Source organism: Propithecus coquereli, unplaced genomic scaffold, assembly GCF_000956105.1.
Source record: "Propithecus coquereli isolate 6110/MARCELLA unplaced genomic scaffold, Pcoq_1.0 Scaffold301, whole genome shotgun sequence".
NCBI lineage: Eukaryota > Metazoa > Chordata > Mammalia > Primates > Indriidae > Propithecus > Propithecus coquereli.
The window spans coordinates 270,669-287,745 of NW_012148631.1; the positions used below are offsets into that span (position 1 = coordinate 270,669).

At 47.7% G+C, this 17,077-nt stretch overlaps 1 protein-coding gene across 2 annotated transcripts in view; it reads right to left on the bottom strand.

Moving 5' to 3' along the window:
- The window catches only part of SLIT3 (slit homolog 3 (Drosophila)), a 593,250-nt gene that overhangs the window by 121,539 nt on the left and 454,634 nt on the right, over positions 1 to 17,077 (bottom strand). For both annotated transcript variants that reach the window (XM_012649737.1, XM_012649736.1), the window contains exons 8-9: positions 12,450 to 12,613; positions 2,741 to 2,882 (exon numbers count right to left, since the gene is read on the bottom strand). In XM_012649737.1, coding sequence (XP_012505191.1) covers positions 2,741 to 2,882; positions 12,450 to 12,613 — 306 coding nt within the window. The remainder of the gene's footprint in view (positions 1 to 2,740; positions 2,883 to 12,449; positions 12,614 to 17,077) is intronic.

Consider the following 17,077-nt stretch of genomic DNA (forward strand, 5'->3'; position numbering starts at 1 on the left):
GACTATCATTTTATAAAATAAAGGACATTCTTTTAAATTGAATATTTTTGCTCGATGGAAAAACATCCCATTGTTCTTGTTTTTCTTGCTTTACTTTTACCATATCAGGAAACACTTGGTAATAATCAGACAGCCTTTTGCCAGTTACACTCTAGCTTGCCATTGTTGCTTTTAAAATAAAACATCCAGGTGTGAGCCCAAACGTCCAGGTATGGTCTGACCTGCACAGAGGCCCGGCGCACCTCTGATGTGGATATCTGAAGTTTCTCTCTCCCAGAGAGCTGAGCTATGTACCCACGAGGCCCGAGCCGGGGGTACAGAGATGTGATGAGAGAGAAGAGGGGGGCAGACATGGGGCTCCTGAATCAGGGCTGAGGTGGGGGTCACTGGCTACAGCCCGGCTACCCGGACTGGCCTCTTTCATCAGACTGTGGTTTGGAATCCGGCCAAGGGAAGGTCCGAGGTCGCCAAAGAGAAAAGATAAAACCTGGCGGATGGAGGGAGAAAAGAACGAGGTGGGCAGAGAAAGAAAGCAAGGATCTGTGGGAATCTGAAATGAGGTGAGGGCCGGCAGGGATTCTGTCTGGGACATCCAGGGTGGGAGGCCCAAAGCCCCGCCCTGGCGTGGACGGAGAGGGAAGGGGGGGCTCCTGCGAAGGCAGCAGAGGGTTCACTGGGTAGAGAAAGCGACGGGTGGGAGGTGAAGTGGGAAGACCATGGTAGGGCAAGGGAGAGGGGAAATGCACCAAGGGAGGGAGGAAATGATGGGCGGACACAGTGCAGAAAGGGAAGAGGGAGGGAGGGAAGCAAGGGAGGAGCAGGAGGCTGGGTGCGGTCTAAGCAGATCCACGGAGAGAGCTCTGCAAAGCTAGAGCAACGGACCAAGGGGACTGAAGGAGAGTCACAGCAAGACACCAGGGGAACGAATAGTTGGTGCTCGTGGAAAAGACGACTGAGGACTGTGAGCACGGATGGATGAAGGCCACAGAGGGCGTGGACGACAGGCAAAAAGGACTCTTTGTTGGCCAGCTCCTGCCTCCAGCAAGGGTATGGAGGCATGGACTGTGTCCGCTGGGGCTGGGGAAGAGAGTTTTAAAGGAAATCAGAGAAAAGTTGGCAAAGTAGGTGAAGAAGGAAGAAACTAAGACTCCACTGTGATTAAGTCATGTTTCCTCTCATCTCAATCAGCGCAAAACCAAACTCCTTACAATGCCCCAGGATCTGGCCCCTCGTTACCTCCCAGACCTCATCCCCTGGTATGCTCCACTCCAGCCTCACCAGCCTTCTGGTACATCAGGCACACTTCTGCCTCAGGGCCTTTGCACATGCTAGTCCCGCTCCCTACAATACTCTTCCTCCACATGGCCACTTCTTTCTTCCCTCACTTACTTCATTTTTCTCCATGGAACCCGCCACCTTCGAACAAAGTCTCTAATCTACTTTACTTTGCTTATTATGTATTCCCCTGACCTCTAGAATGCAACTATCATAAAGGCAGAAATTTGTCTATGTTCATCGCTGTCTTTCCAGGCACAGAACAGTGACTGGGACCCAATGGGCTCACAACGGACATTTGGTGAATGAACACACAACTGAATGGAAGAGTCCGCAGGTGTCTATCTGAATGAGTTGGGAACAGAAGGGCATGAGGAGCGGGGGGAAGAGAAGGAGCAGTGGAGAGGAGAGTGGGGGAGGACGATGATGAAGCAGAGAGAAAGGGAAATCTATATCTTTTATTTTCTCTAATGATGTTTTCAGCAGAAGGGTTCCACATAACGATGTTTTTAACGGAGCCATCTAAAGGTGAAGAGAGAAGATGAAAACAACTGCTGTCATTTAAAGAGTGATCTTGAGCTCAGTGCTGACTGAGCCTCTACTCATTCCAGAATGAGACACTGGCCACTTTCTAATGTATGAGGGAAGAACAGAAAAGACTGAGCTATGCAGACAAACAAATTTTACTAAAATTTTTGACACCTGTACATATGCGTAGACACACCCAATCTCGTCTCTTTACCTAAAGCTCTAATCTAGAGGACAAAAGTCAGATTTGAAATGATTAGGAACTCGGTCCCTTTCTCAGATGGTGGTAGCCATGAAATCAGCTCATCATTCGCCTACTCACTACCACCATTGCGTAGAGCGCTTGCCCACGCACTGAGGACTGCACTAAGCACTTCACGCGGGTATTTGATTTCATTTTCACAATGACCCATGGAGGTGTAATGCTATAATCATCATATTAGTATAGGTGAGAAAACCAAAGACAAACGAGAAATCATTCTACCTGAAGTCACACAGCTGGTAGATGGTAGAGCCAGGATACAAACACAGTGTGGCTCTGAGGCAGGGATTGGTTAACTCACTAAAAAGGGCCGGACAGAACATATTTTAGGCCTTGTGGGCCATCTGGCCCTTTGCCGCGTCTACTCAATGCTGCCACACTAGAACAGCCACAGACAAAACACACACAATGGGTGTGGAGGTCTTCCAATACATAAAACTTTATTTGTGAAAATTGGCAGGGGTGTATTTGGCCATGGGCTGTAGCTTACAGACTTTGTTCTTGAGTCTATGATCTTGACCACTGAGCTATCATACCCAGGCACGCCTGGAAGGATAACAAAGACACTCCGAGTGTTTTTAATGGTCAGACCAATAGCCAATGTGCTGACAGCCTAGTGCGTGATCAGCTGGGATAGAGAGATGAACTCACCACGGACGGAGGGGTGGCACTTACATTTCGACGATGCCCTCTGGCAAGTTGGCAGGGATCTCCGTCAAGCCCTTCCCTCGACAGTCCACGATGTTGTTGCTGCAGGTGCAGGGCGCAGGGCAGGAGATGGAGTTGGCATTGCAGGACGGGGGCTCCGAGTGGGGGCCTGTGGGGCCAGAACACAGGGGTCAATTCACGTCAATGTTGGGAGCTGCCAGGCTTTTGCACCCTTAACCAGCGTCCAAAGGATGCAGCATGACCTGATATCTGAAAAATTATCACCACCGACATCTCCCCTCACTTGGGAGACACAGGTGCCACCGGCTAAATATTCAGCAAAGACGAGAGAGTCTGACCTGACTTCACTGTTTCTGCACGGCTCCACCTGCTCTGCTATCTCATCATCCTAGTCTTTCAGAGAAAGAGAAGCCCTCAGAGTCAATCACATAGGAAAATATGCCACTGGGCTCCAAAGAGCGTGCACTGGGACCACTCCCCCAGGTCCCCCCTGGGATGTTTGGCTTTTATCTGGCAACTGAATGCTAAGTGGACACACAGCTTTAGACCTTGCAAAACCAGGCGGGAGGAAAAAAGGTGGCAGAATTTCCCCATCTGGGGCATCAATGTTGTCAAAGTGTCAGTACAGCCATCAGAAGCGAGACCTGAGCATTTCCAAATGGCTTTTGTGTCCAAGGAACATGCGAATAAAACTGATCTCATTAGACAAAAAAGGCAAATAAGTTACTACGTATTTTGGGATCAGCTCTTGATTTTGGCTGAGGTTAAGAACCACTGTGGATTTACAGCAAAGTGATAGAAATCCAAGCAAACGGTACTCATGAAGCTTATTTAGAAAGCCAAATGCAGATAAACACACCCATTAGTAACTTAACTCAAGAGTCAACAAGTCACCCAGAATCTTAATCACTTTTTCTGGTGCTCACATCAAATCTCGAATACAAGAAGTAAAATCAAACATTTTAAAGACATTTTCATGCTATTGACTACGACCTCAAAGGGAGGTAAGAATCTCGAACACATGGTTACTTCTTCAAGTGTAGATGTTACCGTCCAGAAGGGAAACCCAACCCAATGGCCCTCCCAGGACCGCACCCCTCGCCTGTGGGACGCAGCCAGCAGGGGTCATTGTGATGTCCTTCCACACCTCCTCCCGTAGCAAAGAGCAGGCTGAGACCACGCTCAGACCACCTCTGCAGATCCTCTCGCTCATCGGACGTGGGCCCACTGGATGGGGGCTCTTGGATGTGGATTAAATATAAGACATCAAAAACATGTGCAGGGAAGAGATGATTTTTAGTTTGGCCCCATTCACTGGAGTAACAGAGTCTGGGAAGCCAGAGTGAGTCTAGCTACCAGGGTTGAATCAGAGGAACCAACTGTGTCTGGGGCAAGTCCTTGTTTGGACACTGAGGCATAGAGGAGGGTCCCGTGCTCCATGTCTAACAGGCCCCACGAGCCCCAGGAGTGATCGTTCCATAGGGGCCCCAATTGATGCCACTGGCTTAACTCAGAATGTCACCTTCCCAGAAAGTACCAGCCCAAAGACCAAAGATTCTCACTTCCCTTCCTTATTTCATAGCCAGGTTTTGTGGTGAAGGCAAAGCAAGTTAACGCATCAAACGCACGAAAGGTATTTAGAACGCATGGCACAGGCTAAGAGCTTAGCAATGTTAGTGGTTGTTATCATTATTATTGGGTCTGCTTTTACTGGTTATCTGCAAGACCTTTGGCAAGTCACAGCACCCCTTTCTGAGCTTTTCCGTTACCACGTCAGTGAAAAAGGAGTCTGGATTGCATGATTTCTGAAGTCCTTTCTGGGACTAAAGATCAGTTGCTCCTACTCTTCAGAGTGGAAGCAGAGGGTGTGAAGAGGCCTAACAACATCCTTCCCTCATCTGCTTTGTCTCTCGTTGCAGGCAGCAAAGAGCATCTGCAGCACGGAGGCTCCCATCCCAGCACCCACATCTGAGGGAGGTTGGGAGCAGTTGGCCTCAGATGTCAGGGCTTTTGAAGTGCAGATGGCGCTCCCCAAAGCAAACTGCCATGCCTGGCCTTCCACATCAAGGGGAGAGCGCACCTGAGAAAGACAGGGAGAATCGCCACACCTGGGACACCTCCCTGTCTGGGAAATGTCAGGGACAGGACTCTGAGCTCTTGCAATTCCATCTGTTCCAGCAGAGGGATCGCATGGCTGTCCCTCTTTTGATCTGTTAAAATGTTGCTTGGATGGGGTGTGTTGGAAAAGGGGAAAGAAAGATAACATATTCAAGGGCTTCTAATGGCAACGGAAGTTCTGACACGGAGTTTTTTTCAAAGGTACCCTCTGACTACTATGTCGAAAGTAATTCTGCTCTAAACCAGACCCAGGTTGTAGCCTCAAGTCCCCCCTGGGAGCTGGCTGGGTCTTTCACAGGGTGGCTCTGATTCTGTTGGCAGTGTGTGCTACATTTCAAGGGATGCTGTCAAGGCGAAAAAACCTTTGAAGAAGATTCCTTAACCAGGTCACTAACAGCACCTTTAATTACGCAGAGAGAAACAATGCTAATTATAGCCTCTGACAGCACCCTGGGCTGGCAGCTCCCCAGCCAGGCATTCACACGTGGTGAGCACGTTACCTTCTTGTTTGAACAAAACACTTCGGGTTTAAAACGGGGTTGAAAGATGGGTTCATTTTCCCTAGACACATTCTCCTCTGACCAATGTCGAGGGACCAAGCCCATTTCCCCGTGGGCCTCTGAGAGCTACGTGGCAGAAGTCCTGCCCTTTTGCTGTGTCTCTGGACATACTGAGACTGGAATGTAAATTCTATAATGGCAGTGACTTTTTCTGGCTTAATCACTATTGTACTCTCAGTGCCTAAAACAGGGCTTGACACAAAACGCGGACTCGTAAGTATACCTTGGATGAACGAGAAGATGAGCACGTGAAGGAAACTGGCCCAGAAACCTGGCAGAAGCTATGGAGGTGAGTGTTCCTTCTGGAAGGGCCCCGCAGGGAGGCTCCCTGAGTTCTGAGTTCCCTGGACGCTGGGAGGCAGGATCGGATGTAGGATGTGGAGATGGGACTCTCCTGCCTGAAGCTCTCTTCTTTCCACCAGAGCTCTCAGTGCTGGCAAAAGCCACCTGCCCAGTCACCTAGGGCCCCTGTGAGCCTATCTCACCTGCACAGGTCAGGGTGTCCTAGGCACTCTGCTGAGCTCTGTCAGCAGGTCTCCCGCTCCCAGCCTCTCCTGTTCATACGTGTTGGGGGAGGCAGAGGAAATGAATTCCCAAAGAGGACAAAGTAAAGAAACACATACGATTTTTACCCAGCAAATTACGTGGCTATAAGCTGGAAGGCAGGGAGGAATGGGAACAGAGTTTTCATACTGGGGTAGAAGGAATCTCGCTACGTATCTTTGATGAAAGGGGATATCTGGATATGTGCCTGCATGCACATGTGTGGCCCTCTTGTATAACATGTTCTCATGAATCCAGGTTGTCCTTGAGTGAGCCTGTCTACTGGCAAAGAAAGTGGCCTTAACTGAGAGCACAGTGACGGACTGGCCTGTAGAACCCGGTAATGTACTTTCTAAGATGTTCTATTAACAACTTAGGAGTGCATGTGGATTCGCTCTTCCTTTCTTCACTTTTAAATAAGTGTCCAAGCTACCTGCTCATGGAACTCTTTCAGTGATACTAAAATGCTGCTCCACTGAGAGGGAAGGATGTTCTCTTCCAGAAGAGGGAGATGGGGATGTGGCCCATGTGTGTGTCTCCCCCCTGGGGGCACATCTTGATCACCACTTGAGCTCTGGAATCTCAACCCTGAAGCCAAAGCTACTTCTGTGCCAAACAAGGCAGAAACTAGAACGAGACTAGAATCTCGGATGTTTCCTGAGACTCCCAGGACCATGGCCTAGTAACTTGAAGGAGGACAAAGCAGAGCTCGGGGGAAGGGAGGCTGTTCCCTCTTCATCACTGGGCATCAGCGGTGCTGCCCCCCCAGCCCAGGGGGCACTTGGTACGTGAGGGGCAGGGAGGTCCCCAGCCAGGCCTCTCACAGGCAAAGTCCCTGCGGTTGCTAGTGTGGGTGCTGTACCACGAATCCCACGTCTGCCAGCTGTGTAACTCCCCCTCAAGTTCTCAGAGACAAGAAAGATGGAGTGATGACCAGGGACCTGGCTCCTACCAGCAGCCATCTCATCTTTGTTCTCTTACTAATTGGCAAAATGTGGATGACCATCGTGCGGAAAGCAAAAGGCCCCAATTTGTCTGCCCAGGTGAGTGGGGCAAAGATCACCAAACTTCACACTGATGGCCCCATGGATACAGAAGGAAATGGAAGCCCTGGGAGAGGAGAGTACTTGCCCAAGGACACGGTGGCCAAGCTAAGAGTAATCACCATTCTCACAATAGCAACTAGTAAACACAGCAACCAGCACGTACTACTTCACTTTGTTTACTATGCGCCAGATACTGCGTCAAGTGCTTTGTATACATTATCTCACTTGATCCTCATAAAACCTATGATTTAGGTTCTATTATTCTCTTTCCATTAGAATAAGGTGAGGGAATTTAAGAATAGGGAGGTAAAGCAAAGTGCCTAAGATCATAGAGCTAGTGAACAACAATGTTCTGACGTGTGGTCCAGTGCTCTTCTTTCTGCCTCCTCTGCCAAAAAGAGACCCCAAATGCCTGTCTTTATTGCCATGAAGCTGAAAACCATCGGAGCCTTGGAACCTCAGGAGGTAGGAAGGACAGGTTCAGAGGCCAAAACACGGATTGTATAAGCTACACCAGAGATGGCTGAATACTCTTGTGTTAGAGCATGTTTCTATCTTTCTGTCTTTACAAAATATCAAGTGCAATGAGCTATCACTTCACCCCAGTCAGAATGGCTACTCCCAAAAAGCCAAAAAATAACAAATGCTGGTGTGGATGTGGAGAAAGGAGAACTCCTGTGTCCTGTGGGAATGTAAATCAGTGCAGCCATTGTGGAAAACCATATGGAGATTCCTCATACAATTAGAAATAGAACTACCACATGATCCAACAATTCCACAACTGGGTATATATATTTAAAGGAAATGAAATCAGTATGTCTAAGAGGTGTGTACACTCTCATGTTCATTGTAGCACTATTCACAACAGCCAAGATATGGAATCAACCTAAGTGTCTATCAACAGATGAATGGATAAAGAATATGTGGTATGTATACACAATGGAATATTATTCAGTCACTAAAAGGAAATCCTGCCATTTGCAACAACATGGATGAATCTGGAGGACATTATGTTAAGTGAAATTAGCCAGGCACAGAAACACAAATACTGCATGATCTCACTCATATGTGGAATCTATAACAATTGACCTCATAGAACTGGAGAATAAAATGGTGGTTCCCAGGGGCTGGGGAGGGTAGCAGAGAGGGGGAAATAGAGAGAGATTGGTCAACAGGTACAAAGTTACAATTAGACAGGAGGAGTAAGTTCTGGTGCTCAATTACACAGGAGCATAACTATGGCGAACAATGATGTGTCGGATATTTCAAAATAGCTAGAAGAGAGGATTCCGAATGTCCTCACCACAAAGAAATGATAAATGTACGAGATAATAGGTATGCTAAATGCCCTAATTTGATTTTTACACAATGTATACATTTATCAAAACATCACGCTGTATTCCAAAAATATGTTCAATTATTATGTGTCAATTGAAAACAATGTAAAAAAATTTACAGAATCTTTTGAAAGTTTAAATGACAACAGAAGAACCTCACCCGATGGAGTACGAGTGCACAGAATCAAGTACTCCAATGGCCTTGTGAATATGTGGGAATAAATTAATTCTAGTATTCAAATTAAGCATCCCTCCTGGCCTCTGTCCTTTCAAAAGCCAACAACAGACTGCAATGACAATGGGACTCAAGCAATTATGATGAGAATATAAATGAATGTGATTTAAATACCAGAGGCATGATAATTTTGGGAATGGCTAAATAAACCTAATAATCTCATTCCTGCAATGTCCAATTATGGTATTTTAATTAAAACCTCCTAAGGAGATGGGTGGCTAGTCATGGCTTACCTTAATTATCTTTATACTTAGTAACTAGTCCCAAATTTTAAAAACAGAAGAAAAAAAGGGAAAGTTTCTCATTCCAAGAAGATAAGCATATTTCATTTTTAATAATAAACGAAGTGTTTATTGAGAGACTGTTAGGATCAAGCATTGTTCTAGGCCCTGGAGTGCCTGAAAAAGTATAAGACGTGGCCCCTCATTAGCACGAGACAAGATTAATGTCTTTGTGAAAAGATATCTCACATTCAAGGCCAAGGGCAGATAAGTGTGAAACGGATGGACACAGCAATGGGTTCAAACACATTCGAAGGAAGGAGAGAATGGATTCGGGAGGTCCAATATTCAACTAATAACCTTGAATTACAAATTGTGACTGGTAGAAACTCTCTCAGATTGAGGTACCAGGAAGTTAACACATGAAAATAAATCCTAGAGTTTAAACCCCAAAATAACCCTTTAGATGAGGAAGGGAAATAAAACCCCAACAATCTGCAACTTACAGAACGTCAACTTTTTCTCTGATCTGTTATCACGAACAGTGATCAAATTCTGGTCTGGTCCAGGCGGTAAGAAGCATAGACCACAGACTCTTCTAGCCCTAGGGCCTAGCCTTCCTCTTGAAACAAGAAAAGTTCACTGAAATCCTTTTCGCTATAGCTGATGGAAGCCAAGTAGTCAAGTCATATGACATAGAAAAAGATGTTCATAAAAATATGAAGATATATTCCTCAACCCTTGTGAAAAATTCCCAATTGTCTACCCAGAGGAAGAAAATGAATGGCTTTGACTGGAAGGGTACGGTTGACAGAGGAGACGAATTTCGCCAAGCGCGCTGCTAGCACATTTTTGGGTTAGCTGGCGAGATAAGGAACCCACATCCAGAGCTTCTGGGGAGAAGAGGCTGCACTCCAGACAGCTGAGTTTAATTCAAAGAGAGATATCAGGGACTTGGGCAGGCAGGGCCCTCACAGGCTGAGCGAGATAAAGCTCTCTCCCGTCTCTGCAGTCATGTGTTTGGTGAATTTTTTGATGCCATTTAAGGGCCCAGAGAGCTTTTCTTATGCTGCCTTGACAGGGACCACTGGTAATGAAGCTACACGCAGAAATGGCTTAATTGGTGTCCATTGCCTCTCTTTCTCCTGAGCGGGTGATTCTGTTTTTTAAGAGAAGTTCTTGCCTTCCATTCTTGACTGAATTTCTCCTCCTGTGAGTTATTAGGGCCATGGCTTGAATGAGGAGCATTTGTGGTTTTGCAGCTTCTAACGACCACAATCAGGTCCACACAAAACTGCCTCCTTCAGATGTCTTGCCGGGCGCTGGCATCTGGGCAGACCTGTGCCATCTGTGGCAGCGTGTGGGGGCTGGAATAGGGTTCATCTCTTTAGCCTCCCTCTGTAGGGCCTCAGAGACTGACCTCGGGCGTTCCGACTGCGTGCTTACACACTGAGCCTTCCCCCACGCTGCACCCTCTCACACCTTTTCTCAGTCTCACAAAGTGACTTTAGCAATCGTTCAAGAGGTAGTAGTGGTTTTGGAGGGTGTGCTCCTCCCGCACCCCACTAACGATGGTGGGGGGTCATTTGTCACAGATGTTCAATGCACCCAGGCCCCCAGAGCACTATAGCTAACCTTGGCCTTTTCATAAAGTGACCCCTCACAGCATTCCTGTTAAACCCTGAGAGCACTTAGAGAATCCCCCAATGCATCAGGGTCCCAACATGTCACTGCCCTAAATTCATACCACAGGGGAGAGGCTGGAGGTTCACAGCATACTGATGTCTGGAGCCTTTGGACTAAGTTCTCATGTCCTCAAAAGACACCTGGTTGCATACTCAGAAGCTACAAGGTCCATCACAAGCAATGGGCTTAATTGCTCTAAACAAAGGAGATGAAGATGCTCCTGTTACTGTTAATATTAACCTGTCTGCTAGAGTAGCCTTTTCAAAGGAAGGAGATTTGGGGCATTATCTTTTCCAGGACTTAGGAGGGCCAGCCTTTCCCCCTTGGCTTTGGAACCTGACTGTTGTTGGGTAAGCAACGTCTCGCTGCTCCTTTGACGGGACAGTGCTTTCCTGAGGAGGTGGTGTTCATGGCTGTGCACCGCATTAGACTTGGCGCCCACCTAGAATGATGTGTTTTAACATTCTCTCTAATTAGTTTTTCTCACTAGCTCTTGGATGACTCCTGCACTCTGTAATTATTTCTTTCACTGGCACTTACGCCGATATTGCACCCTTTGCCTCATAATTACTGTAATTATAGTCACTATATTTGAATTTGGGGCCTATGTGATAAACAGTTTTATTATATGTGTTTGATGGGAAGCGATTTCTCAGTGGGTGTCTCTAGGAAGTTATGGAGGTACCGCGTGAGACATGTTAAAATATTTTTTGGTAATAAATAACATGATGAAGCAATACCATGACAGGAGGAAGCAGCAGAGAACAAGAGGAAGTTGAATTCGGGAAAAATTCTTGTGTATTGCAAATGCAGACTCAGAGCAGAAGGGGGCCAGTACTGAAGCCAGCAGCACATGTTGGGCTTAATAAACCCTCAGTGAGACCCCCACAATGCTAATCTCCCTCTTGTCCTCATTTTCTCCTGCACACAACTGCCAGGCTCAGCCTTCAGAGGCCACTGGGCCCCAATTCCAGGGACGGGGTTCCTGGAAATTGAAACACCTCTTTGGGAAACTCAACTAAATGATTTCTTTCTTTCTTTTTTTTTTTAGGAAGTCAAGGGATTAGCTCCACTTCTTTGCCACCAGAGAAAGGAAGAGTTGATGGAAGTAGAAGATGTGAATGAAAAGTAAAAACGAACAAGCAAACAAAATTTAGGACCTGCTATAAAAGCCATATCCCCTGGGGAGATTTTCTTGGGCCATGCAGCCACCTGCCCCCCGCACCCCCAACTCCGATCAGCCTTTAGTCATGTGTCTGCACGGTTCTGTCTTCTGTGCTATGAAGCAACCTGTGCTTCTATTTCATTTCAATTACCCGCAGATCAAACTCTAATGTTAGCCCAGCACATTTTGTGGGCCCACTAAACTGCAATAATTAAGCTCCACTTTATTTAGCTTTTACCAAGTGTTATGCACTATGCTAAGTGCTCTATGTACATTATTTCACTTAATCATCCCACCCGTCCTCTGACTTAGGTACTATTATTATTTTCATTTTGCAGACGTGAGGTCTTGCCAAAGTCACACGCAAGTACGGGGCAGAGCTGGGATTTCCAGCCAAGCAGGCTGACGCCACAGCCTACGTCATCCTGTCTCCCAATTTCTACAGCAGCACACAACAGGATTGTGTTCAGAAAATGCTAAAACATCTCCATTATACCTGTTTCCGTATTGCGTGTGGCTGAACAAACATTAGGTTTCTTTGCGTCATTAGATTACGGGGCTCAGAAAGCGATTCATGAGTTCCTTTAGTATTTTCCTTTAACAGATGATAAGATCCTCCATCTTCAAACCCCTTGAGGCACACCGAGTTCTTTAAGTGACTACTGAGTTCTGGGACAGCCTATGGGGTTCCTTCCACACCAAGCTCTGGGCTAGGGGGTGTGTTTAAGACCAGGGGGAAGGGGGGCGACAGCTCCCGGGTGGAGAGTCACAGCACCACAGGGGAGAGCAGGTGGAGCACCTCACCTGGGCACACGTACTCCTTCTTCTGCACGTCTGCCACGTTGAAGCCCCTCAGGTGCACGGGAGCCATGCAGAGTGTGAACTGGCCAACTGTTCGCCGCTGCCGCAGCCAATCTGAAAGCCAGGCCAGGTGGCAGTCGCAGTGCAGGTGGTTGGAGTGGAGGCGCCTGGGAAAGGAGGGTCAGAGGGAAGACGCTGTCACAGATGAAGCGGCGAGGCTGCCACCGCCAGCCAGAGTAGCCAAAAGCCCGGTTCTCCTTTCCCCAGCGTGACAGCCCCCAGCAGCCCAAGGGAGCGTTTCCCTCTGCGCTACTGAGAAACGGGGGCCTCCACCCTGCCATTGCCAGGCCGCACCCAAAGGGCGCTCCCAGGGTTCTGAGCAACTGCCCATTTCTTCACGGCGATTCCACCCTTTTCTTTCCCATTGAGCCAGCCTCAGCACACAGGAGAGGGAAAGCGACACCACTACGGTGACTATCCGTATTCCGGTCAAACTTACAAAGGGCCGCTCATTTGCAAATTTCAGTACTTTAGCTAGTGTGAGTTATGGCTGGCGTGAAACACGCTTCTCGATCTCAGTGCCCAGTCTGCGGTGGCACTGTGGCTGAGACGTGCCGTGGCCTCCACCTGTTGGCCATCCTTCATTTCCTCCCTAAGTTTCCGCTAATGGACCCACTGTATGCTGGGCCTAAAACCATACCCCTGTGTGCACCCGCGGGGCTGAGCAGGGCGCAGACAGAGGGTGAACCTTCTCTCTGTTCTCCTACGTGAATACGAGACCCTTGCAATCCACGGTGTCCCTCCCCTCCTTCCCAAGTTCAGGTGCGTCTGGTGTGTTCTGGCTGATTCGGGTAACTCTGAAAAGATTTTCTAACGAGTTCCAGGGCTCTCTGGCTTTGCTCTTCTAGTAGCTGTGATTGCAGATCAATTTTTTGGCCCTTGAGTAAGAACCCCCGGAAGGGTGTGCATGCTCCACTTCTGAGGGGATCCCATCTGGTGAAATGACCGGAACTTCCCTTCCACTCCCTGGGAGGCAAACTGAGCACATCCAGGGGCTTCTGAAGGTTTCCCCGCAAGGTCTATGGGGCTTCCCATTTCCACACTCCCTACACCCGTAGGTTGTTAGCCGTGGTGGCGGGTGAGTTTCAGTCTTATCACCTGACCATATAACCTGGGTTTCTGATGCAAATTTTAAATGCCCGATTCTGGACATGCTAATCAGCCAGCTGTACCTTGGGACTTTCAAGTACTCCGCGTTAAGCCAGTTAACACTGAGTGCCAGCCCAGAGGAGCGGCTCTGGAGAGAGCTGAAGGGCTCTTGACCACGCTCCACTTAGCGTAAGGTCAACATTGCCAATCGCTGGCCAAGTGCAAACTCACTCCTGCTGCTGCTGGCGGAGCCTTCCTGCCGCTGCGTGGGCACAAACCCACGCGGGCCAGGCCACTGGACACACTGGCTGCTTCAGGGGCCCCAGATCCCATCCCATCAGACAGAGTAAAGGAACCATATCCCACATAACACAGAATTCTTTCTGCTAAAAAGCTTTCGAAAAGATTTTTATGATTTTGCTTTAAAATCGTTAATCTTGATGTAATTTTCTTTTTGTATCTTACAGGGGTTTGCACACATTTTCATAGGCTCCTAGGCCCAAGGTACAGCGAGTATATGGGTCCCAAGCGACTCTCCCCTTTGAATTTCTAAGCTCAGATCCCTTGAGCTGAAGCAAACATGGCCTCGGAATTTAGAAAAAAGCGAGATAGGTGGGAAGGGGTGGGAGGACCCAAATCTTAAGCTGGTGGGAAGGACCTCAGTTCTGGGAGGGAAAGCAAGACCTGTCTGTTCAACAAGCAAGACCACTTTCTGCCAGGAACAGGGAGGAGGCGTAGCAGCGTACGTTTGGCTGGTTACTATTTCCTTAAAGCAGGAAGGAAAGGAGGCGATCCCATGGCCAGGTGGCCTCCACTGGGTATAAGTGCTGCCTAGGGACACGGCAACAGTGGGTGTGTCCGTGGGACACAGCGGAGCGAGCACAGGGCGGGCTGCAGTGGCGTACGCAGGCTGAGGTACAGCTCTTTTGTGAGCTACGAGAAGCAGAACCTTTTCATGAGAGTTTGGCTTTGTTTGGAAGGTGGTTGCCCTCATTGGCAGGCAGGCCTGGAAACTGGGGCGACAGGGATTCACCACGAGCCAAGGAGCATAGGTGCATGAGGCGGGTCGCGGATCAACGCAAACAAATCCCTGCCGGTTCTAATCAAGGGTAAGAGATCAATGGAACAATAAAAATGATGTTTAGTAAGTCAAATCTTTACCGAGCTCAATAGTTTCCAGGATGATAAAATGTCAGAGGTTTCCCTTTTGGAAGATTGTTTTAGGTTGGTTTTTTCTTGGTATTGGCTGGCCAGCCCCAAGCTACCTCTCTTCTTAACCTTGTTACAGGTGTTGCTTGTCCCTTTGTCCATCTTCATAGGAATTTTTCCCTTCCCAAGAGGACCATGCAAAAGAGGTGACCCAAACTGACTTGGAAACCACATGAGCATTCTTGTCAAAAGCCCAAGGCAGTGGAGCCCAGGGCAGTGCCCAGGCCCTGTTTCCTCCTCTTGGAATTTTATGGATTCTTGCCTTTCGCAGGTCTGGGAGATCAAATTGAGCAATACCATCCCAAATACTAATATTGAAAGAAAAAGAATCACAGTGAGCATGAAATTATTAATAAAGCTCGGGCACTGCCAGGAGTAGTTCTAATCCTCTTGAGTGAGAAGAAACATTATTTTAATTACTTTCAATACTTTTGGTGAGGTTTGATGGCAATGACACAAGCCAGGGTGGCCCACATGGGCTCCTGGGCTGTGCGGAAGCTTCCGTCTCCCCTCCCTCTTCTCACCTGGCACCTGCTCTTCTGCCTTTGTTCATGCTGAATGGTGTGAGCTCAGGCTCTGATGGAAAATTGCCCAAGTCTGACACTGGTTCTGGTGTTTTCTGACTGTGGGCAGCAATTTAATTCTGGGCCTCAGTGTTCTCATCTGTAAAATGGGGATATTAGTGGTGCCTCCTTCCTAGGGTTGTTGTGAGCACTGAAATGACGTATGGGAAGTGCTGAGCGCAAGCCCTGGCACACAGTAGAACACTGAAGAAACGTTTGCTATTGTTATGATTATTATAAGCTAGAAGAAACTAGCTCCAGATTTCAGTGTCTTACCAACGCATGGTCCTCCCTGTACTAGGCCATGGTTTCTTAATTAGAAACCAAAGCACTCGAGGTGGCTGGGTGGTTCCTGCATGTTGTTCTGCGATCTTTTGCTGGTGGACACATCATATTCCATGTGGATGAAACCACCTTTACAGAACATAAGGTGAATGAATACAAATGCCAATTTTTAAAAGGTGCCTTTTAGCCACAGACGCTAAATTAAATTTCCAGCAAATCCTTTTAGAGAGGGTCAGTGTTCATTCTCTATAAAATGTGGCTTTCTGAATTCAATATAAAAGCTTTCCTTTAGAAATCCCATTTATGACTTCCTTCCTCTCTCCTCTTCCCTCCTTCTCCACCACCACCAGCCGTCCCCCCCACCCCACCCTGCACACTTTAATTACAGTGAAGGGGGATTAGTCAGCTCAGGTCTCCAGGGAGTTCTGTACAGAGCCATCTCTGAAATTAAACTAAAGAGAAAATGGCAGCAGGCAGGGAGCAAGGCGAACAGACAAGATTGATTGATTGATCCGAACTCATCAGATGAATGTTCAGGATGGCAGAGAAGAATGACAACAGAAACAAGGAGAAAAAACCCTCACGCTCTCTTCCCCCTCCCCAGTGCACACCAAACAAAGCACCCAAGATCCAAGCCTAACCCTGTCCCCCAACTCCATGGAACCAGCCCAGCTTCTGGCATTGCTGCTCCTAAACTGAAAACAGCAAAGAGCGAGGATAATCACAGAACAGCACACAGGAACTGGGCTGCGGATTTCGGCAGATGAGAGTCATTTTTCTCCTATGCAATGCACTTGTTGGGGATACTGCAGGCCTGGCACCCTCACTTTCTGTTTCTTGCCCAGAAGCTCTGGGCCACCCTCTTTCCCCAGCTCATTTGTGCTTTGCTGGGAACTTTGAAGAAGTCTTTGAAGACCAAACAGCATCGCCTTAAAATTCCATGACTGCATCATCTCATTTTAAGAGGAGAAAAAAGAATAGACTTTTCTTGGCTAAGCTACGCTATCATATGATGGATCCAAGGAAGAATTTGGGAAGCAAAGATGGAAGCTGGGCTCGGATTATTATCCCTCTTTATAATAACTAGTATTGGTTGTGCACACACCATGTGCCAGGCACGGTACACGTTACAGTGTACTTCATTGTCACCACTTTGAGGTGAGCATTTGCTAACTCATTTTCCCTGAAGCACAGAGATGAGAGACTCGCCAAAGCCAGTGGCAGAGCTGACATTTAAACTCAGGTCTGCCTAACTCCAAGCTCTGGGTCCTTCCTGGGGTGCTCTGTATCACCTCCTTCGAAATTGCCTCTTTGGTCGCTTTCTCATAAATGCAGTGGCTCTCAGACTGTATGAGCTTTAGAATCTACTGGAAAAGAATCTCCTGTTAAAAACAGATTGCTCGTGTCCACTTCCAGAGATTCTGA